The sequence below is a fragment of the Arachis hypogaea genome, chromosome 12 (genome assembly GCF_003086295.3).
Source record: "Arachis hypogaea cultivar Tifrunner chromosome 12, arahy.Tifrunner.gnm2.J5K5, whole genome shotgun sequence".
NCBI lineage: Eukaryota > Viridiplantae > Streptophyta > Magnoliopsida > Fabales > Fabaceae > Arachis > Arachis hypogaea.
The window spans coordinates 116,489,050-116,516,614 of NC_092047.1; the positions used below are offsets into that span (position 1 = coordinate 116,489,050).

Below are 27,565 nucleotides of genomic sequence, written 5' to 3' on the forward strand. Positions count from 1 at the left end.
AATATATGATAAAATCATAGTTGGAAAATATTTCGAACGGACCCATATTCTAGGTCGGTCCGGTCTGGACATATTGGAGTGGATAAGGAACAAATTCGAGAGAACCCTTTTGACTCGGTTAGGTTTTGTAAAAATTCGGTAAACCGGTGAGTTTGAGAAATATGGACGGCTCTGGCCGCTCACTTCGGTTCACCGCCACTGCATACTTGCCGCCTTCGCCGCGTCTCTTGCCGGATCCTCAGCATTCTGTGCTTGCAAGTCGTGTCTCGTCTTTCTTCTCCATCTTTGAGTCAATCGGTTCAATTCGTGATTTACCAATTGAATCAGAAATTTAATAATGTGACCGGTTCGATTACTGAACCGGTTCTGACAACTATGATTTGAATCTGTTTTGTCGGCAAGTTAATTAAAAGTGGAAAGAAAAAGAAAGAGGGGGATTAGGGTTTTGAATTTAATGAATACTAGAAAACAGTATAATAGAGAAGAGTTGAGACGTTATTGCAATGGAGCAGCTGAGTTGAGCTAAGGAGCGCTTTGGTTTGATTTTGGGAGGGAAATTTTCTAAAACCCCCCAAAAATTGGACTCAAAATCTCGTCTCTTCTGAAATCTGAATCCATTGCATCGCTCTTCAACCTTCGCTCCCATATTTCCAGGTACTCTTTCTTTCTTTCTCTCAGCACAAACTTGGATTCAGAATCCTTTGTTCGTTTCCCGTAGATCCTTTTTCATTGCAACTAGTTTTTATTTGTTCTGATTTCATCTTCATCTCTTATAAATGCTTAATTGCAGCTCCAGATAGCTCATTCAAGTCAAAGTGTTCGTCTCTGATTCTTAGCTGAAAATTTTAATTTCAACACAATTCTTTCCTCCATTTATTCTCTGATTTCTTACACTTTACATGACATTTTTATTGTGTCATTTGTATTTGGATGCTTCTTTCTTCAAGAATTCTAGCGCTCTGATGAAAATGAACCAAATTTTGATACGTACTTTAATAATAGGGTTTTCAAATACTAAACCCTTGCCTGTACCTTTATATATTATGATTTTAGCTACCTTAGCTGCCAGGTAAATCTACTAGTTATATTGAATTCTGGGAATCCATATCCTTATCATGAATTTCTCAGCGAATTTTGTTTTAATGCAGCCGTTTTCTTTGTTTGCTTTTGCAGCTAGTGATTTGATTCTGCTAGATTAAGAATATAACATGAGCACCACAGTGCACAAAACTCCAAAGTCTGGTAGACAGACTTTGTTTTTCCAGGATTTAGCCTCGCCCGTTTCTTCCAGGAGAGGAAAGTTTTCAAGTCCGGGACAGGCAGCTGCAGTATCTGCTCTGTGGCGTGAGAATTTCGGTGGTTCGGACCTTCCACCTCCTCCTGTTTTCACCTTGGAAGACAGGTCAGATTTTTCTCCTGAATCAGGCTTACCGGATTACCAAATATCCCCGGAGTCTAAATCCAATATTAGGACTCCAGTTCAAGCTTCAAATAGAGAATTTTCAACTCCATTGAAAAGCAAATCCGAGGCCAGCACATCTTATGTGTTAAGAGGGGTGCAACAAAGCCAGCAGAGCTCACCAGGGTTGAGTTGGTGGTCACCCACAACTGCAAAGAGTGCCGGAGAACAAGATGAAAAGGGAAGGAGTTCACCAGTTGAGGGTGTGGTTCAGCCTGGTGCTCTTATAACTCTCCCTCCGCAGCTGGAAGTAGCAAGGCCAGAGGTTCAAAGGAATTCTTTGCCAGCTGGGAATCTCAATGAGGAAGAGTGGGTGACTGTTTATGGGTAATGGCCTATCTTACTTCAGCATTTAAGTCTTGACTATTGATTGTAGTACTGCACTGAGTTATTAACCTTAATCCTATTCCACTATATATATTTCATTGTGATTATGCACCTTATGCTGTTGCCATGTATGCAAAGAAAGCGTGAATAAAATAACATAAATTTTCCTATGACACACAAAGAAAGCTTACTGAGTGGGAAAGAGTTTTGAACAATGTAAGAAGTAAGATGTGCAGCTATTTCTGCGTAAGAAATATACCTTCCACAAAATGACCATGTTTTCGGTGTAAAGAATGAATATGCTCTTGCACATTTCAATGGGGCCTGTCAAATTTGCAACTATGTTTTGGATGTCATTTCATTTATATGATGAGATCTAGTTTCTATATTGTATATACTGATATCATTTCGTTAACAAGTTCCTCCTGCAGATTTTCTCCAGGTGATACTAATTTGGTTTTAAGGGAGTTTGAAAAATGTGGTGAAATTTTGAAACATGTTCCTGGTCCTAGAGATGCTAATTGGATGCATATTTTATATCAGGTGTGCAATCTTTCCCTTACTTGAACTTATTGATTAAATAGCAATAGTTGTGCATCAATCAATCAAAACTATGCATACATACTGTTTTGATGAGATCAATGCATATGCAGAATCGTTCTGATTCCCAGAAAGCCCTTAACAAGAATGGAGTGCAGCTCAATGGAGTCCTAATAGTTGGTGTGAAACCCTTGGATCCCATGCAACGTCAAGCATTGGATGAACGGCTTAACCATCAGGGATTTATGCCCTTACCTCTTCCGTCTGCTAGAAATTCAGAATCAAGTACGCTGAAAGCTCCCTCTCGACCCTACTATCTGCAGAATGGCAACTCAAGTGCCCGGCAAACTGGAGGAGCCATTGCTTCTCCAACAAAATCATTGGTGTCCAAGATCATGGATTTGATGTTTGGAGTCTAGATGAGCTGTAATGGTGGATCATACTATATCATTCTGTTTTGTTTTTAGCAATGGGTGACTCTTTCGGCTATACAAATGTTGTTAAGAAGTTTGGCATGCATTCTGGATTTGAGTTGGAATGTTTACTCTTTAGATGCTAGTGATTGGAATTTATTTCTTCATAATGTTTCATTCTTATTGGATAACTATAGGTCAAAGTCTTTGTAGCTATGTTTTTGGAATATCATATATTAACTACAGGTTCATCAATGGTTCTGTAAAGCTGGCCAATACTCTAGGTATTTGAGATTACGGTGGTCCTGTTAAATGGTAAAGGGAATGAAAATTGTAGCCTCTAAAATCAAAGAGGATGCAGCATGTGAGCTTGTTCATTATTTCTGTGATCCTTTTGAGTCGAATACTTTTGTCAACAGAATATGGAAAGTGTACTTAGATAATCTTTGGAGCTGTTTTTTTCTCTTTTCGTTAAAATCTTTTGCGCTTGTTTTGCATGGATACTTCTCACTTCTGTCAACAGGATATGGCTTCCAAAAACCCATTATAGATGCTGCATCCATTTTTAATTGCTCTAGTTCTAGTTTCATATTCTAAAATCTAAATTTCGTAGGAAATATAATTTGAAGGTTTCAGCATAATCAGACAGAAGAATCTGTCACAAAAATAAAATCAGACAAGAAACATCGTATAATTAATACTTTTTCATTATTATTTATACCAGCAAGGAACGTTAGCTATAGCAGCGGCCATATTCGAAAACCGCCAAAGATGTGATGTTGATTGTCGACCATTCTTTGACCAACTTAACTCATAACCGCCAATAATGGCCGCACGTTAGTACACTTCGCATTGATTTACCACCACTTTTTGGTTCTTCAATATCCATTCTTAATAAAGTATGTCACATCTATTTAAGTGTGTGATTCTCTTCATCATGCTGTGTACCACAGCTGCGAGGGACTGTCTATGGCATTTAATTTGCACTTAGACTTGTGCAACTTCTGAATGTTAATTTGCTTTGTTTTTGCAGTATTTGAGTATGAGAATGACTCAGTTGAGTCAGTTCTAGGTGTGGAGAAATGGGACTACTTTCACTGCGATGCAAGTGACTCATTCAAGTTATATGGATTTTGTATTGTATTTAATTATTTATTTATGATCATGCCTTGAGTTTCTCTCATTCAAGTTTCTTTTTTTTTCCTTTGTGCTGAACTATTTTATTAGCTTAGACATTGTTAGTTAATTAGAACATTCAGCTTTCGACTTTATTTGGTGCTTCTAATCACAGAATATTCCACTGCTTGAGGTGTATATAATTATATACATGACTCAAAGAAAGAAAGTTTTAAGCAAATAAATTTGAAGACTAGGAAGGAGTAAAACTGAAGCCCTGCATAGACCAAATATAAAAATGCATTGTATTAGTTTATTGAGAGTTCCTTGTCATGGCAAACAACACAGTCCTATATCATGATCAGGGGCTGAAATGGATATTTTTTGTGTTCGGGGCCTCGTAGCCCTTCGAAAAAATTATCAGGGGCCGGGATGGGGTATTCACCCATAGATTAAAGATCAACTGATCAAGTAGCTTTCTATGAATTCTTGTATGAAATGTATACATAATTGACCACTATTGTAGGGATGGTGACACATTATTTTCATTATGAACCAAACTAAATTTATCAGTATGAATGGTAGCCATGTAAATAAGAGCTCTCAACATCTGAGGTTTGACTCTCTCTCTCCATCAGAGTTTGCACCTTCCTTTCTTGTATTTTTCCACTTGGATTTCCTCAGCCAATGTTCAACCAGCAACACACTAAGACCAATGAAGATTGTCCCAAGAGAGCCACAACCAAGTGCTATCAGCATCACAGATAACCATTTACTTCCCCTTCATTGGTCCTTCTTGGTATACACCACCAGGAGGAGCAATACCAGCAGCAAAAGTCACAGTTGCAATCAAACAGCAACTAATATGATGGTGTTTCTTGCATTCAGTAATGCCTCTTTGTGCATCTCCATGTGATTACTCCTTTTAGCATAATAAAGTTGATTCAGATTTTCCATTTTCTTTTGGCTCTGATGCTTATGTTTCCCTAATTATAATACACATAATGAAAAACCAAGTTTAATTAATATATCTCAACACAAGTTATGCTACATTTTTTTTAAACTAATGAAAAGGATTGAAATAAGGATTAGGGTAAAAACCAGCTCCAGCAACTCCAACAGGGTAGATATGTTGTTGGAATTTGGATTGAACATTAACAAGATACACCATTATGCTGCCTTCTTCATTGTTGTTATTATTGTCAATGGATATAGTGCTGAAGAAGTTATCAAGGGCCCATTTTAGAGCATAGAAGCTTCCCTCACTCTCATCTATGGCCACCATCGCCTTCATCTTCATCCTCCTCTCTTCTCCACCACCACCTTCCTCCATTATTTCTTTAATTTGTGTGTCATATGTGAACAATAATAACACACTACAACTCTTTTATTTCATATGCTATTATGATACTTTTGTCCCTCTTTTAGAGCCCATGTAAAAGAAAAAAAATAATATAATGGTTCTACATTATTAGGGGTGTACACGAATTGGATCGAATCGAATATGATCGAAAATTTGATCTGATTCGCACTATTTTCATCCGATAAGATCGGATATGATATTCACAATTTTTAGTGTCGGATTCGACCCGCAAATGTGCAGATCGAATTAGATATCGAATATATTTGCATAATTGAATCTTCTCTTTTTAATAATATTTTTATTTAAACAATTGAATAAAAATATTTTTTTCACACTTTTAAACTTATTTATTCCTAAAATATTTTTAATCAAACTTTTTTTAAAAAATAAAAATAAAATAATACAATATATAAATAATAATTATTAATTTTTTTTTTTTTTTTTTTTTACCAAAGATAGGAGACTCGAACCCGCAACCTCTTAATTGAGTATGGGGAGACTATACCATTTGAGCTATTACTCATTGGCAAATAATAATTATTAATTAAAACATACAAATAAGTAAATATAATACCAAGCATATGTATATTTATTTATTTTTAATTATTATTGTGCGAATCCGCAGATCAGATATGCGAATGTAGAACAGATATCCGCAATTCGATCCGTAAAAAGTGCAGATAAGATCCTATCTGATCCAATAATTCTGCGAATCGGACCGTATCCGTAATTTCCGGATCGGATACAAATATTTATCGCGAATCTGCGGATATGATCCGATCCATAAACACCCCTAACATTATTATTATTATTATTCATAAATGATATGATATGTTTTCTTAATTATTGTCTTTCAAATAAAATTTAATGCTTTTAGAAAATAATTATCCCCAAACTCAACACAAACATATCCAGGTTCATGAATATATATTGAGTAACTGTGTAGCTCCAAATAAATAAAAGATATAAACTTAAGACTCTGTTTTTGTGTGTCTCTTTACTGAAGACTGTTTTGATACCTGGCAGCAGCAAAGGCATATGCATGCATAAAGATTGACTACGTGTAAAACATTGAAGAAAAGTGTTGCCAACAATGGCTTTCCACAACAGAACAAACGCTAAAAAACATATAACAATAATTGATATTAAAATACATCCTTTATTTGCCATGTCTATATGACGCAATCCAAATATATCCTTTTAAAAATACTTAAGAGTTGGTTTGTGGACTCAATGAGTATATATAAGGACCCCCCAAAAGCTTGTATAAATACTTATTTATTTATTTTTATGAATTTAATTAACCGACAAAGATTAGTTAAGTTAATTAATTAAATCCTTAAATTCTCAATTTTGTAACAATATTCAACATAAGAGAAGCATCCTGGTAATTATATGAATATATATGTATTCTTTAGCTTGACTAGTTATATTAAATATTGGGGCACATACAACCATAAATTGGTGCAAGTGTTTTATGTAGACTAAATTTAGTTTACTTTGAATATTATCCGAAATTGAAGGAATACTATAAGCAACGATGCTGGTATATTCCACAACAAATAAATATATTATAATATTAATTATGACGTAATATATATTAATCGCGATTCGCGATTCGAAGATTCCGAACTGCTATCACAAATTCTATATGGACGTAGTCACCAAAAAAGTTACAAATGCATATTTGTTCGGTAACTAAGAATTTGGAAATCATAAGTTACAACAAGCTCCAAAATGAAAAGTTGGGTGATACCTATAAACATACTTCGACTATACTTAATTGATCTTAGGCAATTATTTTTCAAGTATTTATAGAAATAAGCAATTAAGGTTATTAGGGTTCATACGTAGTTATAGTTAGGAGAAGAAATAAGTGAGGTGGCCTGTTAAGATCTATAAGTTGGCCTACATTCGATTTGGTATGACCTGTTATAAAATAAATTTAATTTTAAATTAATTTAAAAATTTAATTTTATTAATAAATCAAATTCAAGTTCATAAAATAGTATAATAAATCTGTCAGATTTGTCTAAACTTATTAAAATATAAATAATATAAAAATAATTTTTTATAATTAAAATAGATATTAAAAATTTTAAATTTGTTATATTTTTTATATTTTAAATATTTTAAAAATTTAAATATTATTGTAAAGATTGAATTTAGTATATTACATATAAATATATTTTTTTTAATTAAATATTTTAATATTTTTTATTTTGATAAAACCTATATATATCAAGTCCTTTATCAGATTTTATTATATTGTTATCATCATTATATTGTTGATGCCTTCTTCAATGTTGATCGAAAATTTTGTGTGCAAGATAAGGATTAATCCAAATTTCTATTGGGCTTATACTTTAACCTATAAAGAATATATTTTTATCTTTGACCCGATCGGGAACTGGAAAAAAAATTAATTATTTATGTTTAAAAAATCTCTTTTTTGTATTGTTATTAATATTTAGTGCATGTTTGCATTTTTTTTTTAATTTGCTTGATTTCATGGGCACATTATTTATGTAAATTTATTATCAGTTTGATCATCAATAATTATGATGAAGTTCATGAATAATCTAAATTAAATGATTTATATGATATAATGCATGACGACATACATATGCAAAACCTTAAACAAATGACATGATTATTATGCGGATTAGAATGTTTACTTTTCGATGTGACCAGTTCTAACTTTTTCGCATTCTTCTCGAATTTATATATATACTTATGACCAGTTCTAATAATGCCTATTTAAATCAGTGTTTGTGTATAATACACATCACCACATAATAAATCGAAAATAATGATGTATGCAAATATTTTCTACCTACCGAAAAATAGTACATAAATATTAATATTAATTAATGTGTTGGAAGAATTTGATAAATATAGGAAAATTCAACAGAACTGAGGTGATCTGATTAGCATTGTATCCAGCTATCATATCAAATCTATTTATTTTATTTTGAAAAACAGAAAAGAGAATTAAATATAGGCTATGGTCATTATCTATCACGAAATAATGGACCACAGCTATTATAATTTGCGATCTGTATGTATGTCATTATTATTAGCACACAAATTAATGATAAAGAGAGAATGCATATAAAACAGAACATCCGCATCAAGTAGTTAAAGAATATAATTGTATTTTATTTGGAAAAAATATAAATTTGCTAATAAAAATATATATATAAAGATTCATATCGGATACCTGTTTATTGAAATGGGAACCAATCAAACGAAAAAGAATAATATGATAATGAACTTAACTTTGGTGTACAATTCGTGTAAAATAATTTTAAATAAATGTCTAATTATATAACATTATGTTAATAAAAATAATTATTTTTTATATTTATTATGTAAATATTTATAAAAAATAAATATAATTAAATAATTTTATAAAATCAATACATTAAAATTAAATATATAATAGTATCCCTACTATTAGCTAGGTGTGTATTAATAACCTACATATTTTATTGTTGACTTATTTTCATTCTGTTAAAAAAAGTTATTATTATCCAGGTAAGGAGGTATACCTAAGCTTAGCTTATTCAAATTCTAGATTACACATCAAATAATTAAAACATCCCTGAAGTATTTATCTGTTAAACAAGTTTAAGTAGATTTAGTATTAATTATTTTATGAAAACAAGCTCTGAATATTTTTTAATTTTTAATTACCTATTAGGATTCTCACAAATCATTCATTAATTATTAAAAATTTATTTTGTATTTTTTAATATATAAAAGGGTCAGAATATACTATTGTGGAACAGTAGAAAGTGACCCCTAACGTCCAAATTCTGCTCATGCTCTTTCCTTGATATTTCTAATAACACCTTGAATTAATTAATTTAAATATAGTACAAGCTAAGCTAGATAACATGCTTCCTTGCATAAGAAGAATCTTGTTCGTTGACTTGACTAATTGATTCACAATATATTACCACTCTAGCATTAAACAATCACTCTTTCTCTTTCATTATTCTCTCATCAGTTTCTTTCATTCCAAACTATCATATTCATCTTCATCATCACCACCTAAAACTCAAAGCTCTAGCTTCATCTTCATGTTCCAAAATCTGGTACCCACCCTCCCCCCAATTGGTTTTTCTTTTTTTATTTCTTTTATTGTTTGGGAAAAATAATTAAGTAATTTTCAATTTTTCATGTGTTTTTTAATTATTTTTCTTAAATTAGTTTGAACTAATAATTAATTTCTTTTGATTTTTTTTTTATTTGTCATAAATTAGCTAGTTTGTCATAGTAGCCGCCAGATGCACCAAACGGAATGAGAAATAAGGTGGGAAGTAGTGTTGATTTTGAGATATTCACTTGGAAAATTGAAGATTTCACAAAGAAAGATATCACCAAATTAAGCTCCAAGGCTTTCAAAATACGTGGCTATACATGGTAATTATATAAATTAAAAACATGTATCAAATTTTTAAACTTTATTTTCTATTGAATTTGTGAAATTTTATTAATATCGATCTCTTAACTTAAAGTATGTATGTGTCTGGATTTTTATGTGATAGGAAGCTTCTTGTGCATCCACTGAGGAACGATGTGAATCATTTTTCATTGTATTTGATGGTTGCTGATAATTTACCTCCTTATGGATGGACAAGAAACACTTTCTTCAAGTTGGCTCTAATCAATCAAGTTGATAGAAGAAAGTCAATTGTAAAGGGTAAGCCACCTACCCATGTCTAATCTTATTTAGTTGTTTTCTTAATTTTTTGTTGATTTTAATGTATATATAGTATTAGCATAGCAAATGTGTAACATTATTTAAAATCGCAAAATATAAAATTTAGAGTGATTTTTATTCTTCCAATAAAAATAATCATAAGATTTAGAGTGATAAAACAAACTGTTAATATTCTCAAACAAGTGTGCTAGATTATTGTTTCACAAAAATAATATAGATAAACAATTAAACATACTTAATTTTTTTATTGATTTTGTCATATGAAATTATTATATGTATTATAATATAATCATGTTAAATATATATCAAAATTAGATACTAACACAAAATATATATTGAAATATTATTCTAATGATGTTGAACAATAGAATAATGATATGATGTGAAAATTTTAAAATAATGTTTTTATATATAAATAAATAAGAAAGTGTCAAAGGTGAGCACTTTTATTAAAATCTAATTATAATTTAATCACTAAAAAAAGAGTGTGTAATTCTATACTTTTAAATGTAATCTTATATCATTAAAAATATTAATAATAATTAATTAATGATTACAAATCACAAAATGTGCTGGTCTCCTAGCACTACTGTAAATAAAATATCTTATATTGGAGTTTTTTTTTCCTTTACCTATGAATTGTAGAGACACAACAGAAATTCAATGGAGGACATAGATGCTGGGGTTCATTCTTCATGAATCTAAAAGACTTCCATGACCTTAGACAAGGTTACATTGTGAGGAACACATGCATCATTGAAGCACACATTTGTGTCTCCAATTTTCCACCACCTCTAGACACCAACATTATCAACCCAATCAATGATGATTCCATCTTAGAAAATAATAACACTAATAATAATCCATCACCTCCAACAACAAATCATGCTAATCTTCGATCCTCATGTGATGAAATTACAAATAGCCCCTCAACATCATCATCACAATCATCATCAAGGTCTAGTCCAAATGAATCATTAGGTACTAATAGTGAAATCCAAGCTTCATCAAAAAAACAACTAAGACTAAGAGACCTAATAGATTTGCAAACCTTCTTAAAAGATCACATTCCATTGTTAGAAGAAGTTTGCACATGGCACCCTTCACTTTTACAAAGCCAAAAGAATAGGACTCAAGCTTTTAGGTTATGGGCATTCACATCATTAGGCCAAGTTCTTCACTTTCTTAAGACAAAGAAGGTTAAGGACATTGATGACAATGACATAAAAACCCTTCAAGGTTTGTGGGATGAACTTGAGAAGTCTTCAGGGTTTGAATTGGCTTGGCTTCAGCCTTATGTTGAGGCTGCATTGAGTGTGAAGGCTCACTTGCAAAAAACAAAGAAATTGAAGAAATTGGTTGATCATGTTGTTGGTTTGGAAATTAAGATGAAGAAATTGAGAGGGGAACTTGCTGCTGCTGAAGCTGAGTTTGAGATTGCAAGAAAAGACTTGTCTCAAGTGAGAAAAGGGTTTCAAAAGATGGATGTGAATGCTACTATTGGTTATGCCATGTTCTAATAATAATAATAATGATGATGACTTTGTTATTAGGTGAAAACTCAAGTGAAGTCGACTTTACGTGAAGTTGATACTGAGAGCCGTTAGATGATTTGACTGATTTGACTGAATTTTCATCTAACAACTCTCACGTATCAACTTCACGTAAAGTCGACTGCACCTGAGTTTTCCACCTTGTTATTATTAACATGTGGTTAATGAATTTGTTATTATTGATCATATGTTATTATTGGTCTCACAACTAATTTTATTTTCAGATCTGGAAATTAAGGTGCAGCTTCTTGTAACATTTTTAACATACCTAGAGTTATTGATCTTAGAAATTGCTTCATGTTCATAGCTATATATGTAATTGGTACAGTAGTTTTGGTACTTTATTATTGTAATGATAGATATATATATATATTAACTTTAATTTATCTATACAAAAATTATAATGTATTTATTTTATCTAGATGAACTTATTCTTGAAAAATGTCAATAATTATAATAAATATGATATTAATCAAATTAATAACTATTTTTACTCTTTTATTAAGTAATTTTGATATATAAAAATAAAAAATAAAGGTAAAGTAGAAAAAAATAGACGAAAAAGATATCCCCTATATATAGTACACACCTTCATGTTAAAAATATATACATTTATATTAAAATTTCCCCATTTGATGTAAAAGAAAAAAACGGGGAGATGATAAAATTATTAATATATCACGGTACATACATAAGATGTATATAATAATGAGATCAATATTGTGATAAGGTTAATGACTTGGTCCGTCCAGAGCAAGGTTTGAATTTTCATTCTAATAATGTTTTAATTTCTTGTGCATGAGTTAGTTATTGACTTATTGGTTAGCCTCTCAATCATAGACGATTCATGGGGTGCCATCACCCATCATAATTGAAGAGAATCCAATTTTGATTCCAAAACCAATTATTCTATGTCTTAATTAGTGCAGCAACTTATACATATGTAGGATACTTTGATGCATTCTAATCTTGATGAAAATAATTAAATAATTCATGGTAAAAACATTTTTTTAACTTAGTTTTCTATACTGATGATGAATAGACTCATTTTTTATCTATATTATATTATGAATATCTCACCTTTTTTTATAATAAAAATGAATTAATTTATAATATCTACGGAAAAAGTTAAGTAGTGATATAAAATAATATATTTATTTTTTTTAGAGTTTAGCACATATGACAAAGTTATCAGTTAAAAAATTCTTTAAAAAAAAAACAATATAAAATTTAAATTCTCAATGTATTTATTTTAAATTTATTAAAATAAATTATTTAAAATTTTATATTACTAACAACTTTAATTTGTATACTTAGAGCATAGGTTAGTTATTAAATCCGTACAAATAACTCATTATATTATGCATGCTGTGAAAAAGACAAGTGTTAAACCCAACTAGGCTAGCTAGTTTACACCGACATTTTCACATTGATGAATACGTGGCTTGAATTATTGAATTTAACTTCCTAGGATTTAGGTTATTCCAGAAAGCATGCATGAAACTATTCAATGTTCATATAGAAGAAAGAAGTTTAGAGATGTAACAATGCAACAAGGCAATTAACGATTCATATACAACAAATTAAGGATCAATAACGGAAGCTAGTACTGATTTCTAATTAGTTTAAATTCGCTATGTGAGAAGTGTTTAAAGATAACAAGTTGGTTATCTTTTTTCTACAATATAGTTTTTTTAATTTTATCACATCCGACATATGGAGAAGTAATTGTCGCATGTAGTAACGTGCTGCCAAAATGAGAAAAGTCAGATGATAATTAATTTGTTTGGCTCATGGAGATTATAAAATGGATTTGGTTGACTAGTCGTCATCAGTTAATATATACCAAGAACAAGATGGTAGTGACATTTGAAGAAACAATAATACATATGCATACAGAAATTATTAGAAATATCACAAGAAGAATGCTAGAGAGAGAGAATTTTTTTTTTTTGTTAATAATAAGTTAATAATGTTTAAAAATGTGAATGAAGTATGTTATGAGATTATTAAATTAAAAAAAAGGGTAGGTTTTGATGGCCAATAATAAATTCAAAAGTTTTAAGCAATGAGAACAATATTGATGTTCCTAGGTTTATTTAAAATCGGATGATTATTGGACTCGAATAGAAGACTCAAACGTTGAAAAATGGTGGTTTTTGACTTGTTCACGTCTGGAAGTCGTCGTTCGAGTTGTAAGTATGTGTTGGAATAGGTGGGTCGGGGGTGGTATTTGCAAGACACTCTAATGCTTAAGTTAGTAAGAGGTTAAGTAGGTTTAGAGTATTGAAACTTAAGTTTACCTCAGTGTGTCAGTATATTTATAGCGAATGAACCAATAACCACTGTTAAAGTAGCTCCGCCTTTAATAATGGTGGATAATAACCAGCCCTTTATTTTAGGGTTGTTAAGATCTCTCTTCTAAAAATAGGTGAAAGATTTGAGGAGGCAGTTACTCGTTTGGATAGGTGTTGGTTGCTTGCTTATGTCCAGTGACGGATCCAGAAAATTTTTTCAGTGGGGGCAAAATATATATAATATAATAATAATTTTTATAATTAATGTTATAAAATAGGAATATTTTTTAAATTATTTAACCAATAAATTAAAATAAAATAATAATTCAAAATAATAACACATAATTTAGAATTCCATTCTTCTAGGTTTCATATTTTGAAAAGATTGAATAATCTTTTCATTGTCAATACAATCAAATGTCTCTCTTTCTATGTATGTCACTAAACAATCATTTAAAAATTCGTCTCCCATCCGAAGTCGACTCTTTATGATGTTCATAGCAGAAAAAGTTCTTTCAACTGATGCAGTTGCTACGGGCAAAACTAAAGCTAACTTCAAAAGAAGAAACACTAATGGATAAACAATATTTTTTCGAGTCTCAACCAACTTCTGAGAAAGAGCACTAATTCCATTTAAGTCTGAGAATTGATCATCAGAACGCACATCTAGTATGAAGTTCTCAAGTTGACTGTCAAGTGCCAAAAGTTGAGTGGAAGAAAATTCTAATGGATAGAATTGAGCTAACTGGATCAACTTCTCCTTATCAAATGCAAAAAATGAGTGTCTTGGATTCAAACAAGCTATGCAAAGAAGCAATTCAGTATTCACCTCTGTAAAACGATTATTGAGTTCTTGAAGTTGTCTATCAACTACTTGATAGAATATCTCAACTTGAAAATGATGCAAATTTGATATCTTTTGAGCTTTGCGTCTTGATCTTCCTTGTGACACAAATATATCATCCATGATTGGAACAGTAATATCATGTTTGTCACAAAACAGTGAGACTTCGTCAAGTAAAAGAGACCAGCCATCATCTCTTATATTTTGCAACCGTTGCTTAGACACTTTGACTAATGCCATAGCATTTACAATGTCTTGATCATTCCTTTGTAACGCTTGAGATAACTCATTAGTAACTCCCAAGATATTTTTCATCAAGTGCAAGTTGAAAATGAATTCAAAGGATTGAATGACATTCAATAAATGACATGCTTCAGCTCTTTGTTCTGAATTATTTCTATCTTCCTCAACATATTCAAGAACATTAACCACAGAAGGAAATAAAGAAATTAATCTAAGTATAGTTCCGTAATGTGAACCCCATCTAGTGTCTCCAACTCTTTTTAAAGTTGTTTCTTGATTCAAACCACGCCCACTAGAAATTTCTCCACTTTTTAGTGCTTCAATTGTCTTAGTCATTTGACTATCACGAAGCATATCTCTTCGTTTACACGAAACTCCAACAACATTGCATAAATTAGTTAACAAATTAAAAAGCAAAGCAATTTCAACTTGTTTTTTTGCAACCGTTACAAGAGCTAACTGAAGTTGGTGAGCAAAGCAATGTACATAGAAAGCATAAGAATTTTCTTTCAATATCAAAGTTTTCAAACCATTAAATTCTCCTTGCATGTTACTTGCACCATCATATCCTTGTCCACGTACTCTTGATAAACTTAAATTATATGTTTCTAATAATGACTCCAATGCTAATTTTAGAGATAAAGCATTAGTATTAGAAACATGAACAAGACCAAGAAAATGCTCCCTAACTTGTCCTTCTTTGTTCACATACCTTAAGCAAACTGACATTTGCTCCTTAATAGAAATGTCACGGGCTTCATCAACCAATACAGCAAATAATTCATCCCCAAGATCATCTACAATAACTTTTGTCGTTTCCCTTGCAGCAGCTCTTACAATATCTTTTTGAATTGAGGGTGCTATTAGTTTAAGATTCCCACGAGCATTTTTGAAAGCACGACCAATCTCTTCATTATGTTGTGCAAGAAAGTTTAGAAGTTCCAAAAAATTTCCTTGGTTAACAGAATCATCTGTCTCATCATTACCACGAAAGGCCAATCCTTGTCGCAAAAGAAATCTAATACAATCAATTGTTGCTGTCAAGTGAATTTGATAATTCTTTTTAGCTTGCTCAGATTGTTTTTCAATAGCAGCAGTGATGTGTTGTTTTGGTCTCATAAGTGCTTCACATTTTCTCCAAGCTTGATTATGAGCGCTATCATGAATCCCAACATGAATTTGTAGTCTCTCCTTTTTTTTCCAATTTGAAAAGCCAGTAGTTACAAAAGCATCACCACCTTCAGTCTCAGGTTTCATAAGATAACAACAAAGACAAAAAAAGCATCTTTTGATATACTATACTCTAACCAGTTGCCATAGTCATCAAACCAATTAGGATTAAATCTTCGAAAAGAAGAACCACAAGCAGTTTGCGGAAAATCATGAGTCCTTGGTTGACAAGGACCTTTTTGTAAATATGCACATCTAACTTTGTCTCTGTCATTCGGGTGATAACTTGAAATCTTTGGTCGTTGTCCTGGATCTGCTATAAGATTATCTACTTTGAATTCTAAAAACCTCCTTTTATTAGAAGAGGTCGATGAATTGTTTTGGGATCCAATCTCCAATGATGAGGTTCTTTTGAAATATTTCTCCATTACTAATAAGATAAAATATAAATACAAAATTATAAATACAAGTATAAAATTATAAATACACAATTCTACACAAATTAAAAATTACAATATAAAATTATAAATACAAGTATACAACAAAATAATTTAAATAAAACAACAACAAAATAATATTTAGCCTCTCTTGTCAGCCACTCATTTCTTTGCCTTATCATTGCTTAAAGAGAATTTGCTTTATCATTGCTTAAAGAGAAATAGAGAATGCTTGTGATTTGTGAATTCCAACAAAATAATTTAAATAAAACAACAAGAAAATAATTTTCAGTCTCTCTTATTAGCCACTCATTTCTTTGCCTTATCATTGCTTAAAGAGGATGCTTCATGCTTGTGAATTCCAATCAAGAGGAAGGTATTAGGTAATCAAGCTGCTATGAAAGAATTAAAAATTCCCAATCTGATGCAACAAATAGAATGCTTCATCTTAATCAACAAGACAACAAATATATATCAGATCATTAAAAGGAATCATCAGAAGATTTCTACTTTTGACATCCAAAAATTCAAAATCAATATTAGACTATTAGTTAATTATTGACTGATTTATATTGTTTTCTCGTATTTATACATCAGAACAAATTAAGTCTTCAAAAATAATTAAATCAATGCACAAAAACAATTAACAAATAAATTAATCAAACTAAACTTGCATTACATCAGAACAAAATCAAATATTCAATACAAATTCACAATTAACAACTAAATCAGTTATCAAACAACAATGAAACAAATAAGTGAATAAGCAGAATTGCAGATATGTAAATCATGATTCATGACTGTACCAAAAAAAATCCAAGATTGAATCTGAACAGTTGAACTTTAGGAAGCAAAAGTGTAAAACACAGTAAACAGTAGCCAGTGACGGATCTATGCGGCGTTCAGCGGCAGCATGACGAAAGCCAGGCGTTCTCTGCTGAAGCCTGAAGAGTGAAGACTGAAGATTGAAAACCAAAGAGAGAAGAAGATCGCAGATTTGCAGTATTCGAAGAAGAAGGACGAACGGATCGGAACCGATCGATGAAGAAGAAGGCAAAAGGAGACGCGGAGATGTGGAGACAGGAGGGCGGAGGGCGGAGAGCCAGAAACGTCAGCGGGAAGAGAGCCGTGACACTGGATGAGACGCGGAGCGGCGGAGTGGCTCTGATATCTAGAGACAAGAGTGCCGACTGTCGAGTGCGGGCTGCGAAGTGCGAAGGTTGGAGGCTGCGAAGCTTGGAGGCTTGGAGCAGATGAAGAAGATTGGGAAAAGAAGGGTTAGGGATTTGATTTGGGGTTGTGGGGTCAAAATAAATTATAGGGTAAAGTATATTTTTTGTCCCTGAAGTTTACTAAAAGTTTCAAAAATACCCCTAAGTTTTAATTTGTTTCAATTTTATCCTTAATGTTTTCGATTTGCATCAATTTTATCCTTATCTTCAAAATTTTTGGTCAAACTATAGTCAACATTAATTTTTTTCAATAACACCCCCCCAAACCCTATTCTCTTTCATCATCATCAAGAACAACTCCTCCCTAACATTCCCGCCGCCGTTTGTGTCCCAACTCCGGCCACCGCAAGTGATGTATATCATAACCTCCTTCTCTCTTTCATGGAGAAGACTCCATTACAAGACCCAGCATTCCACCACCAATCCCTGACCATGGCTCCAACCAACAAGTGCTATGAAGCACTTGAAATCAAATCCATCAACATTTAAGAAGAAGAAGCAAAATAAAAAAGGGCAACAGCAACATCAACAATAACAAAACACAACAACAGCTCCATGCAACAACAGATCAAAACTCCATAACAAATAAGAGGTACATGTCCCTTCTGATTCTCAATTACTTTCTCTTCTTTGTGGGTACCGTATCTTCAAGCATGATCTCAAAGATTTCAACAAAAAGATTCTACCTTTATCATCTTCATTGAAATCATGTTGGGAGGTGGTAAGCATGGCAGCTGGCGGTGGTGGGCACAGCGGTGCGGCTGTTCGGCAGGGGGAAGGAAGGAGTGATGGGGGTATGGGAAGGGAGGGGGGAAAGGGGTGGTGTTGCTGGTTGAAGGGGGGTGCGGTTGGACGGTGGCGGCGTCGTGTGGTGGCGCGGGGGGGGGGGGGGACAGTGGCGGAGGAGGATGGAGGAAAAAGAAAGAAGAAGAAAGAAGGGGAAAGGAGGGAGGGGGGTAGAGCGTGCCGGAGAGGAGGTTGTGAGCAAGGTTGAGTAGTTGGAGGTTGGCGAGGTTAGGTTGGTGAGATTGAGGAGCGGCGGAGGGAGGTGGCTGGAGAGGGAGTTCTTCTGGAGGTAGACTACACGGTAGAAGAGACAATCGGAGAGGGAGTGAGGGATGGGAATGTTACTGAGTTTGGGGATGATGATGAAAGAGAATAGGGTTTGGAGGGTGTTATTGGAAAAAATTAATGTTGACCATAGTTTGACCAAAAATTTTGAAGATAAGGATAAAATTGATGCAAATCGAAAACATTAAGGATAAAATTGAAACAAATTAAAACTTAGGGGTATTTTTGAAACTTTTAGTAAATTTCAGGGACAAAAAATATACTTTACCCTAAATTATATAGTGGGGGCATTTAAGACATTTTACTATGAAGTATTAAGTAATTTCTAAAATTCCACTGGGGGCAGTTGCCCCCACTACTCAATGAATGCATCCGTCCCTGCTTATGTCGAACCCGACTTATTGGAGGAAGTCGGATAAGCGATGGAAACCAATCTTTTAGATCGAGTTTTTTAACTTGATTAAGTCTGGGTTGTGTTTTGGGTTAGAGTATGAACAATTGATATATTGATAAGTAATAATAATATAATTATTAATTTACCTTTTTATAAATTAAATATATAATAATAAATAAATAAATAAATAAATAAATAAAATTAATTAAGATGATAAATATATTATCTTTTAATCAATAATAAAAATAAAACATATTTTTTATAAATTATATATAATAAATAGTATTTTTAAAAAAAATTATACACGAAATCTCTCATATCATCATTATATATTTTATAAATTATTTAATAATTATTTAATTATTTAATAAAAAATTAATTTCAAATAATAATAATAATAATAATAATAATAATAATAATAATAATAAAAATAATAGAGTTAGTTACTTAAATAGATGAAAATATAAAATACATTATTATTTCAATTAATTTTTACTTCAATTTATGTTTGAGAACTAATTATCAAAATAAATATTTAATATAATTTTTTTTAATTTACTAGTAAATATTAAAGTTGAATAAAAAATTTAAGTATATAAACTTCAACTAAATGAATTGATTAATTAAATAATGCTACGATAATATTTTGTTTTTTATTAAATTAATTTAATATTTTATTTTATATTTTTAGATATAAATTAGAATTTAATTTTAATGTATTTACAGTATAAAATATTTTACATAATTATTTAATTATGAGTAAAGCTAGGAACCAAAAGTATATCAGCCAAAATCCAGCCAAATATCTTTGGATGAATTCAAAATCTCTATGAGTTAATATACATAGATGTTTCTTCTATTAAGTATCAGAATGTTTCTTTTTTATATTAAATGGATGTTCTTTTATATATTTTTCGAATTTTTTTATATTGCAAATGTAAATGTCTCTATTTCTTTAAGAATTTTATATATTTTTTTTAAATTTTATAGATATTTAATTATTTTTGTTAAAATATAATTAGATGTTTCTTTTGTTAAGTATTAAGATGTTTTTTTTCATATTAAATGAATGTTCTTTTTTTTATATTTCTATAATTGTTCAAGGACTTCTTTTAACTAAGATCAAGTATGTAGTTTATCAAAACGGCACCTAATATCCCAAAACAATTGCGTACAAAGTAGAATCTCTTCATACAATGTGATGAAATCCCAGAAAAGAGTATGTCCAAACACAAAAGAACGCATTCAATGGAAGAAAACTAGATCATAACAGTCAAAAAACTTCCACATGAACACAAAGAACCAAAAGAAATATGAATACAACCTCCTACATCAGTGTCAACATCCATACCCTTTAACTACTAATATAATAACTATTCCTAGACCCTAATAAAAACAAAACCCAGTACACACGGATTCCAGCCCCTTTTCACTTGAAGTCGCATTGCATTCTACTTATCACCAAACATGTAATGCTTCACATAAAACCTTCAACGCCACAGCCTCCCTTCAGCAATAACCATCAATAGTATCCATGCCACGTCCTATAATATATCTGAAAAATCACACTCTTCTACCATGATTATCCATTTCTTGCGTTCCACAACATCTCTTTACGGTGGCGAATCCAACGACCTAGATGTCGGTGATAGAAGAGGAGTGGATTGCGGTGGGGAGGCGGAGAGGGCCTGACGGTGAGAGAAAGGGGTCTGTGTGTGTGATTGTTGGAGGTGGGTAGGTTAATATGAGAGATAAGAGGAAGGTTTTTATAGGTTTTAATTAAGTTTACTTAATCAATTTAAAATTTTTTAAATTTTGAATTTAAAAAATTTAAAATTAATTAATTATTAATATAAATTAATGTAGTTTTGTTTAGTTTTTGACTGATAAGCTTTTGATTCCTTATATTTTTCCTTTAATTATATTATATTTTTGGATGATCATCTATGTAAATGTAATCAGTATAAAAGATAATTATTTTTTATGATATGATGATATTACGTAATTTGATGTATGTTTAAAACTATTTTATACTAATAATGTATCAAAATTTAATTCTAAAAGTAAAAAGATATATAAATAAAATAAATATTTTGACACAATTTAATAGATAATTTTTTAATGTAGAGACAAATATAATTTTTCTATAGGACACATGTATATTTGTACATATACTTTCTTATATTTTTTCAAAAATATAATACTTGCCCTCACAACCTATAACATAAATTCGTCAATGTTAATAACTAAAAGTGATGACAAAAACTAATAAATTCTACGGTTATTAAAAATGTCACTTAAAAATATTTTAAAAATATAATCATTCATGTATCTCTTATGATCAGCTTAAACTTTTGAATTATGTTAATTTTTTTTGAACAAGAATCAAACTCTAAATTTCTAAATCACAAAAATTTTAAAATTATATCATAAAATTATTTTTTTAAAATTTAAACTAATAAAAAATACATAAATTACTATGTCTCTAATAAAAATACTCACGTTTTTTTTAGATCGTTGTTGTAAAATAAATAAAAGATATATAAAATAAAGATGTATAAATAGAAGACTCTATTATTAATATAATTAGCTCAATAATTGTTATATATATATAATAATATTATATGTTGTATTGTGTATATATATACAAAGATAAGGAAAAGTATTAAAAATAAAGAGAGAGAGATTTGCATTTGATACTATCTCAATATAATAAAGATGGTTAATATTGCTATTAATATTATATGTAAAGAGTAATAGAAAATAGAGTTTAAAATACTTATAAAATAAAATAGGAGAAAGAATTGTAGTAGAAATATAAGGAGAATAGTATTTGATTGTAGCATAAAGAGGGAATATATTTCTTATTACTTGCTTCTGTGTAAGAAAGAAAAGAGAGAGTATTTTTATTTCTTGTTGTGTGTAAAGCCTCGTACCATACCCCCCTATTTATACATGCATGGGGTCTTGATTTTCAACACATATTTAATATTCATTCTCTCTTTGAAAATATGAGTCTTGCATGGGAATGGGCATCCACGTTGCTCATTCTTATCACAACACTCCCCCTTGGATGCCCATTTAGGATTATTGTCTCATTAAAACCTTACCAAAGGAAAACCCTGTGGGAAAAAAACCTTAGTGAAGGGAAAAGAGTACAATATCCTTTGTGATGGGGACTGCCTCATTAAAAACCTTGTCAAGAAAAACCCAATGGGAAAAAAACCTGACCAAGGGAAAAAGAGTACAGTCTCCCCCTCTTGCCGACATCATTTAACGTCTCGAAATCGGCGCATCCCAATCTCATGTACCAATCTTTCAAAGGAGGATTTTGGGAGTGACTTTGTAAATAAATCTGCCAGATTGTCACTTGAACGGATCTGTTGGACATCAATTGTCCCTTGATTTTGAAGGTCATGAGTGAAGAAGAATTTGGGAGAAATATGCTTTGTTCTATCACCTTTGATGTATCCACCCTTAAGTTGAGCAATGCATGCTGTATTATCTTCAAACAGGACAGTTGGAGCTATCTTATGATCAATCAGTCCACATGATGACATAATATATTGAATCAGACTCCTTAGCCAAAAACACTCACGACTAGCTTCATGAATCGCCAGTATTTCAGCATGATTAGAGGATGTTGCAGCAATTGTCTGTTTCGTGGACCTCCAAGATATAGCTGTACCACCATATGTAAACAGATATCCTGTTTGAGATCTCCCTTTATGTGGATCAGACAAGTAGCCAGCATCTGCATAGCCAACTAGTTGTGACTTGGATCCATAGGGGTAAAACAATCCCATATCAACCGTTCCATGAAGATATCGAAAAATTTGTTTGATTCCACTCCAATGTCTTTTGGTTGGAGAGGAACTATACCTTGCTAGTAAATTCACTGCGAATGATATGTCAGGTCGCGTATTATTAGCAAGATACATTAGTGCTCCAATGGCACTAAGATATGGTACTTCAGGACCAAGGATATCTTCATTTTCTTCTTTAGGACGGAATTGATCCTTTTTCACATCCAAAGATCTTACGATCATTGGGGTACTTAATGGATGTGACTTATCCATATAAAATCTCTTCAAGATCTTTTCTGTGTATGTTGTTTGATGAATAAAGATCCCGTCTTTTATATGCTCGATCTGCAGGCCGAGACAAAATTTAGTCTTTCCAAGATCTTTCATCTCAAACTCTTCTTTTAGAGTTTTTATAATTGTTGGAATCTCTTCAGGAGTCCCAATGATATTTAAATCATCAACGTACACAGCAATTATAATGAACCCAGATGTAGTTTTCTTTATGAAAACACATGGGCAGATATCATTATTCTTGAATCCGTTTTTGGCCAGATACTCAGTAAGACGATTATACCACATTCGTCCAGATTGCTTTAGACCATATAAAGATCTTTGCAATTTGACTGAGTATAACCCTTGCGAATATTCAGTGGATGGTTTAGATATCTTTAATCCTTCAGGGACTTTCATATAGATATCCCGATCTAATGAGCTGTATAAATAGGCTGTTACCACATCCATTAAATGCATATGCAGTTTATGATATGCAGATAAGCTGACCAAATAACGCAAAGTTATCGCATCCACTACAGGGGAATACGTTTCTTCATAATCTATACCGGGCCTTTGTGAAAAACCTTGTGCCACAAGTCGGGCTTTATAGCGCACAACTTCATTTTTCTCATTTCGTTTTCTCACAAATACCCACTTATATCCAACAGGTTTTACATCTTCAGGTGTACGGACTACAGGTCCGAAGACTTCACGTTTTGCAAGTGAGTCTAATTCAGCCTTCATGGCTGCTTCCCATTTTGGCCAATCATTTCTTTGTCGACATTCTTCGACTGATCTTGGCTCAAGATCCTTACTTTCATGCATGATATCTACTGCCACATTATATGCAAATATTTCATTGACAATTGTCTTATTTCGGTCCCATTTCTCTCCTGTAAAGACATAATTTATCGAGATCTCGTCATTTTCACAATTTTCAGGTACCTGAACGTCTTCTGGCGTTATATCAGAATTTTGGACAACTGCAGGTGTCTCTACTATGTCTTTTTCAACAGGAATAATATTTACCTCTTTTCTCTTTCGAGGATTTCTATCTTTGGAACCGACAGGCCTGCCACGCTTCTGGCGTGTATTTGCTTCAGTGGCAGTTTGTCCAACTGGGACATCAATTCGAATTGGGGCATTTTCCGCCCTGCCACGCTTCTGGCGTGAATTCGCTTCAGTAGCTACTTGTCCTACTGGGACATCAATTCGAATTGGTACATTTTCCGCTGGTATATAAGATTTGGTTATCCTCTTTGTATCGGAAAATGCATCAGACAATTCATTTGCTATTCTTTGCAAATGTATAATCTTTTGAACTTCTAGTTCACATTGCGCTGATCGAGGATCTAAATGCATCAACGATGATGCATTCCAATTAAGTTCCTTTTCAGGAAGCTTATTCTCTCCCCCTAATGTTGGAAATTTTGATTCATCAAAATGACAATCCGCAAACCGGGCTTTAAACACATCACCAGTTTGTATCTCAAGATACCTCACTATAGAGGGAGAATCATATCCAACATATATCCCCAATTTTCTTTGGGGTCCCATTTTGGTGCGATTAGGTGGCGCAATGGGAACATATATCGCACACCCAAATATTCTTAAATGGGAAACATTTGGCTGCTGGCCAAAAGCTAATTGCATAGGAGAGAACTGATGGTAACTTGTTGGCCTCAAACGAATAAGTGCTGCAGCATGTAAAACTGCATGCCCCCAAACCGAGGTTGGGAGATTTGTTCTCATAAGCAAGGGTCTAGCAATTAATTGGAGACGCTTAATAAGTGATTCTGCTAACCCATTTTGTGTGTGAACATAAGCTACTGGATGTTCAACACTTATTCCATTAGCCATACAATAAGCATCAAAAGCTTGGGAAGTAAATTCACCAGCATTATCAAGACGAATTGCTTTAATTGGATTTTCTGGAAATTGTGCTTTTAATCGAATAATTTGAGCCAGTAATCTCGCAAACGCCAGGTTGCGAGAAGATAATAAGCACACATGTGACCATCTTGAAGATGCGTCTATCAGGACCATAAAATATCTAAAAGATCCACATGGTGGATGAATAGGTCCACATATATCACCTTGAATCCTTTCTAGGAATTTAGGGGACTCAAATCCAATCTTTACTGGTGATGGCCTTAAAATTAACTTCCCTTGAGAACATGCAGCACAACAAAATTCACTAGTTTTAAGAATCTTCTGGTCCTTTAGTGAATGTCCATGAGAGTTTTCAATAATTCTTCTCATCATGGTTGTTCTCGGATGACCCAAACGGTCGTGAAGTTATGAATTCATTTGGGCTAGTAAACTTCTGGTTTACAGTGGCATGTGATTCAATTGCACTAATCTTGGTATAATACAACCCAGATGAAAGAGAGGGTAATTTCTCTAATATAACTTTCTTATTTGAATCATGAGTTGTGATATATAAATACTCATGATCTCCCTCATTCATAGTCTCAATATGATATCCATTTCGGCGAATATCTTTAAAACTCAACAAGTTTCTTCGAGACTTGGTAGACAATAGTGCATTATTTATTATAAATTTTGTTCCTCCAGGAAACAAAATTACAGCTCTTCCGGAGCCTTCAATCACATTGCCTGAGCCAATGATAGTATTAACACACTCTTCTTTTGGCACAAGATGGGTAAAATATATATCACTTTTGAGAATAGTGTGTGAACTTGCACTATCCGCAAGGCATACATCTTCATTACATATCCTTGCCATTCTTCAAAAACAAATAATAATAAAATGAGTAGTATGCATAGTTAAATTGAATACTTGATCAGAATTATTTTCTAAGAAATACTGTACATAAAATAATGTCATATACTAAAATTTTATTTTAAAATTTGACACATTTAATAATTTCAAAATTCATTAATATTTCATTATTTATGTACATCACATTTGAAACTTAAATACATAGAAAATAAAACTTAACAATTATTTATTTACATATATACTTCACAATCCCACATATTAAACTATTCCATCATTGATCAAATGACCAATATTTCCTTCAGGATCCTCAAAGAAATCAGATACATCATAATGAGTGGTGGAGTTCTCAGCATCATTTGAAACAAAATTTGTTTCCTTTCCTTTGTCGTTCTTTTTCAAAGATGCCTGGTAAAGATCGACTAGGTGCCTTGGGGTACGACAGGTACGAGACCAATGGCCCTTTCCACCACAGCGGAAACACTTCTCCTCGGTTGATTTATTCTGCCCGATATTCTTTTCTTTGTCCCACTTCTGGTGAGATCCTCTCTTTTGAACATAATTCCTTTTCCTTCCATAATTTTTCTTGTTATTAAAAGCTTGCCATTTACCTCTTCTGGGGTAATGATTTGCCGCATTTACTTCAGGAAATGGGGCGGCGCCAGCTGGACGCGCTTCATGATTTTTTAATAACAACTCATTGTTGCGTTCGGCAACAAGAAGGCAAGAAATTAACTCAGAATATTTTTTGAACCCTTTCTCTCGATACTGCTGCTGCAGGAGCACATTCGAGGCATGGAAGGTTGAGAAAGTTTTCTCCAACATATCATGATCAGTTATTTTTTCCCCACACAATTTCATTCGTGAGGTGATTCGAAACATTGCAGAATTATATTCATTTATAGATTTAAAATCTTGTAAACGCAAATGCGTCCATTCATATCGGGCCTGAGGAAGTATCACCGTTTTCTGATGATTATACCTTTCTTCAAGGTCTTTCCAAAGATCTGCAGGATCTTTTAATGTAAGATACTCATTTTTCAATCCTTCGTCAAGATGACGACGGAGAAAAATCATGGCTTTAGCTTTATCCTTCTGGGATGCATTATTTTCAGCCTTAATGGTATCTCCAAGATCCATTGAATCAAGATGGATTTCAGCATCTAGTATCCATGATAAATAATTGTTTCCAGATATATCGAGAGCATTGAATTCAAGATGAGAGAGCTTCGACATAATGAAAATTTGTTACCTGAGTCTTCCTAAAGATTTGATCAGAGTCTCGTGCTGATAACGTGTTGTAAAATAAATAAAAGATATATAAAATAAAGATGTATAAATAGAAGACTCTATTATTAATATAATTAGCTCAATAATTGTTATATATATATAATAATATTATATGTTGTATTGTGTATATATATACAAAGATAAGGAAAAGTATTAAAAATAAAGAGAGAGAGATTTGCATTTGATACTATCTCAATATAATAAAGATGGTTAATATTGCTATTAATATTATATGTAAAGAGTAATAGAAAATAGAGTTTAA

At 32.1% G+C, this 27,565-nt stretch overlaps 4 protein-coding genes across 7 annotated transcripts; 2 read left to right on the forward strand and 2 right to left on the reverse strand.

Moving 5' to 3' along the window:
• Positions 1-321: 321 nt before the first annotated feature.
• Positions 322-3,182, forward strand: LOC112728603 (nuclear pore complex protein NUP35). 4 transcript variants are annotated; one of them, XM_025778818.3, is made up of 5 exons: positions 400-654; positions 791-817; positions 1,174-1,786; positions 2,206-2,329; positions 2,440-3,182. In XM_025778818.3, exons 3-5 carry the CDS (start codon positions 1,209-1,211, stop codon positions 2,743-2,745), a joined length of 1,008 nt encoding a protein of 335 aa, XP_025634603.1. In that variant the 5' UTR covers positions 400-654; positions 791-817; positions 1,174-1,208; the 3' UTR covers positions 2,746-3,182. The 4 variants fall into 4 exon arrangements, with proteins under 4 accessions (XP_025634604.1, XP_025634603.1, XP_072066054.1 ...); XM_072209953.1 differs by having other exon boundaries at positions 2,218-2,329; XM_025778819.2 differs by lacking the exon at positions 791-817 and having other exon boundaries at positions 322-654; positions 2,218-2,329.
• Positions 3,183-4,137: 955 nt separating this feature from the next.
• On the reverse strand, positions 4,138-5,271 carry LOC112728605 (uncharacterized). The gene is made up of 2 exons (XM_025778821.2): positions 4,957-5,271; positions 4,138-4,841 (listed from the first exon to the last, which is right to left on the reverse strand). The coding sequence occupies exons 1-2, from the start codon at positions 5,186-5,188 to the stop codon at positions 4,705-4,707; spliced, it is 369 nt and encodes a 122-aa protein (XP_025634606.1). The 5' UTR covers positions 5,189-5,271; the 3' UTR covers positions 4,138-4,704.
• A 3,895-nt stretch (positions 5,272-9,166) lies between these two features.
• LOC112728606 (uncharacterized) lies at positions 9,167-11,901 on the forward strand. The gene is made up of 4 exons (XM_025778822.3): positions 9,167-9,321; positions 9,490-9,649; positions 9,775-9,929; positions 10,596-11,901. The coding sequence occupies exons 2-4, from the start codon at positions 9,528-9,530 to the stop codon at positions 11,468-11,470; spliced, it is 1,152 nt and encodes a 383-aa protein (XP_025634607.1). The 5' UTR covers positions 9,167-9,321; positions 9,490-9,527; the 3' UTR covers positions 11,471-11,901.
• A 2,245-nt stretch (positions 11,902-14,146) lies between these two features.
• On the reverse strand, positions 14,147-16,144 carry LOC112730668 (uncharacterized). The gene is made up of 2 exons (XM_072208460.1): positions 14,731-16,144; positions 14,147-14,631 (listed from the first exon to the last, which is right to left on the reverse strand). Exons 1-2 carry the CDS (start codon positions 16,142-16,144, stop codon positions 14,147-14,149), a joined length of 1,899 nt encoding a protein of 632 aa, XP_072064561.1.
• Positions 16,145-27,565: the final 11,421 nt, after the last annotated feature.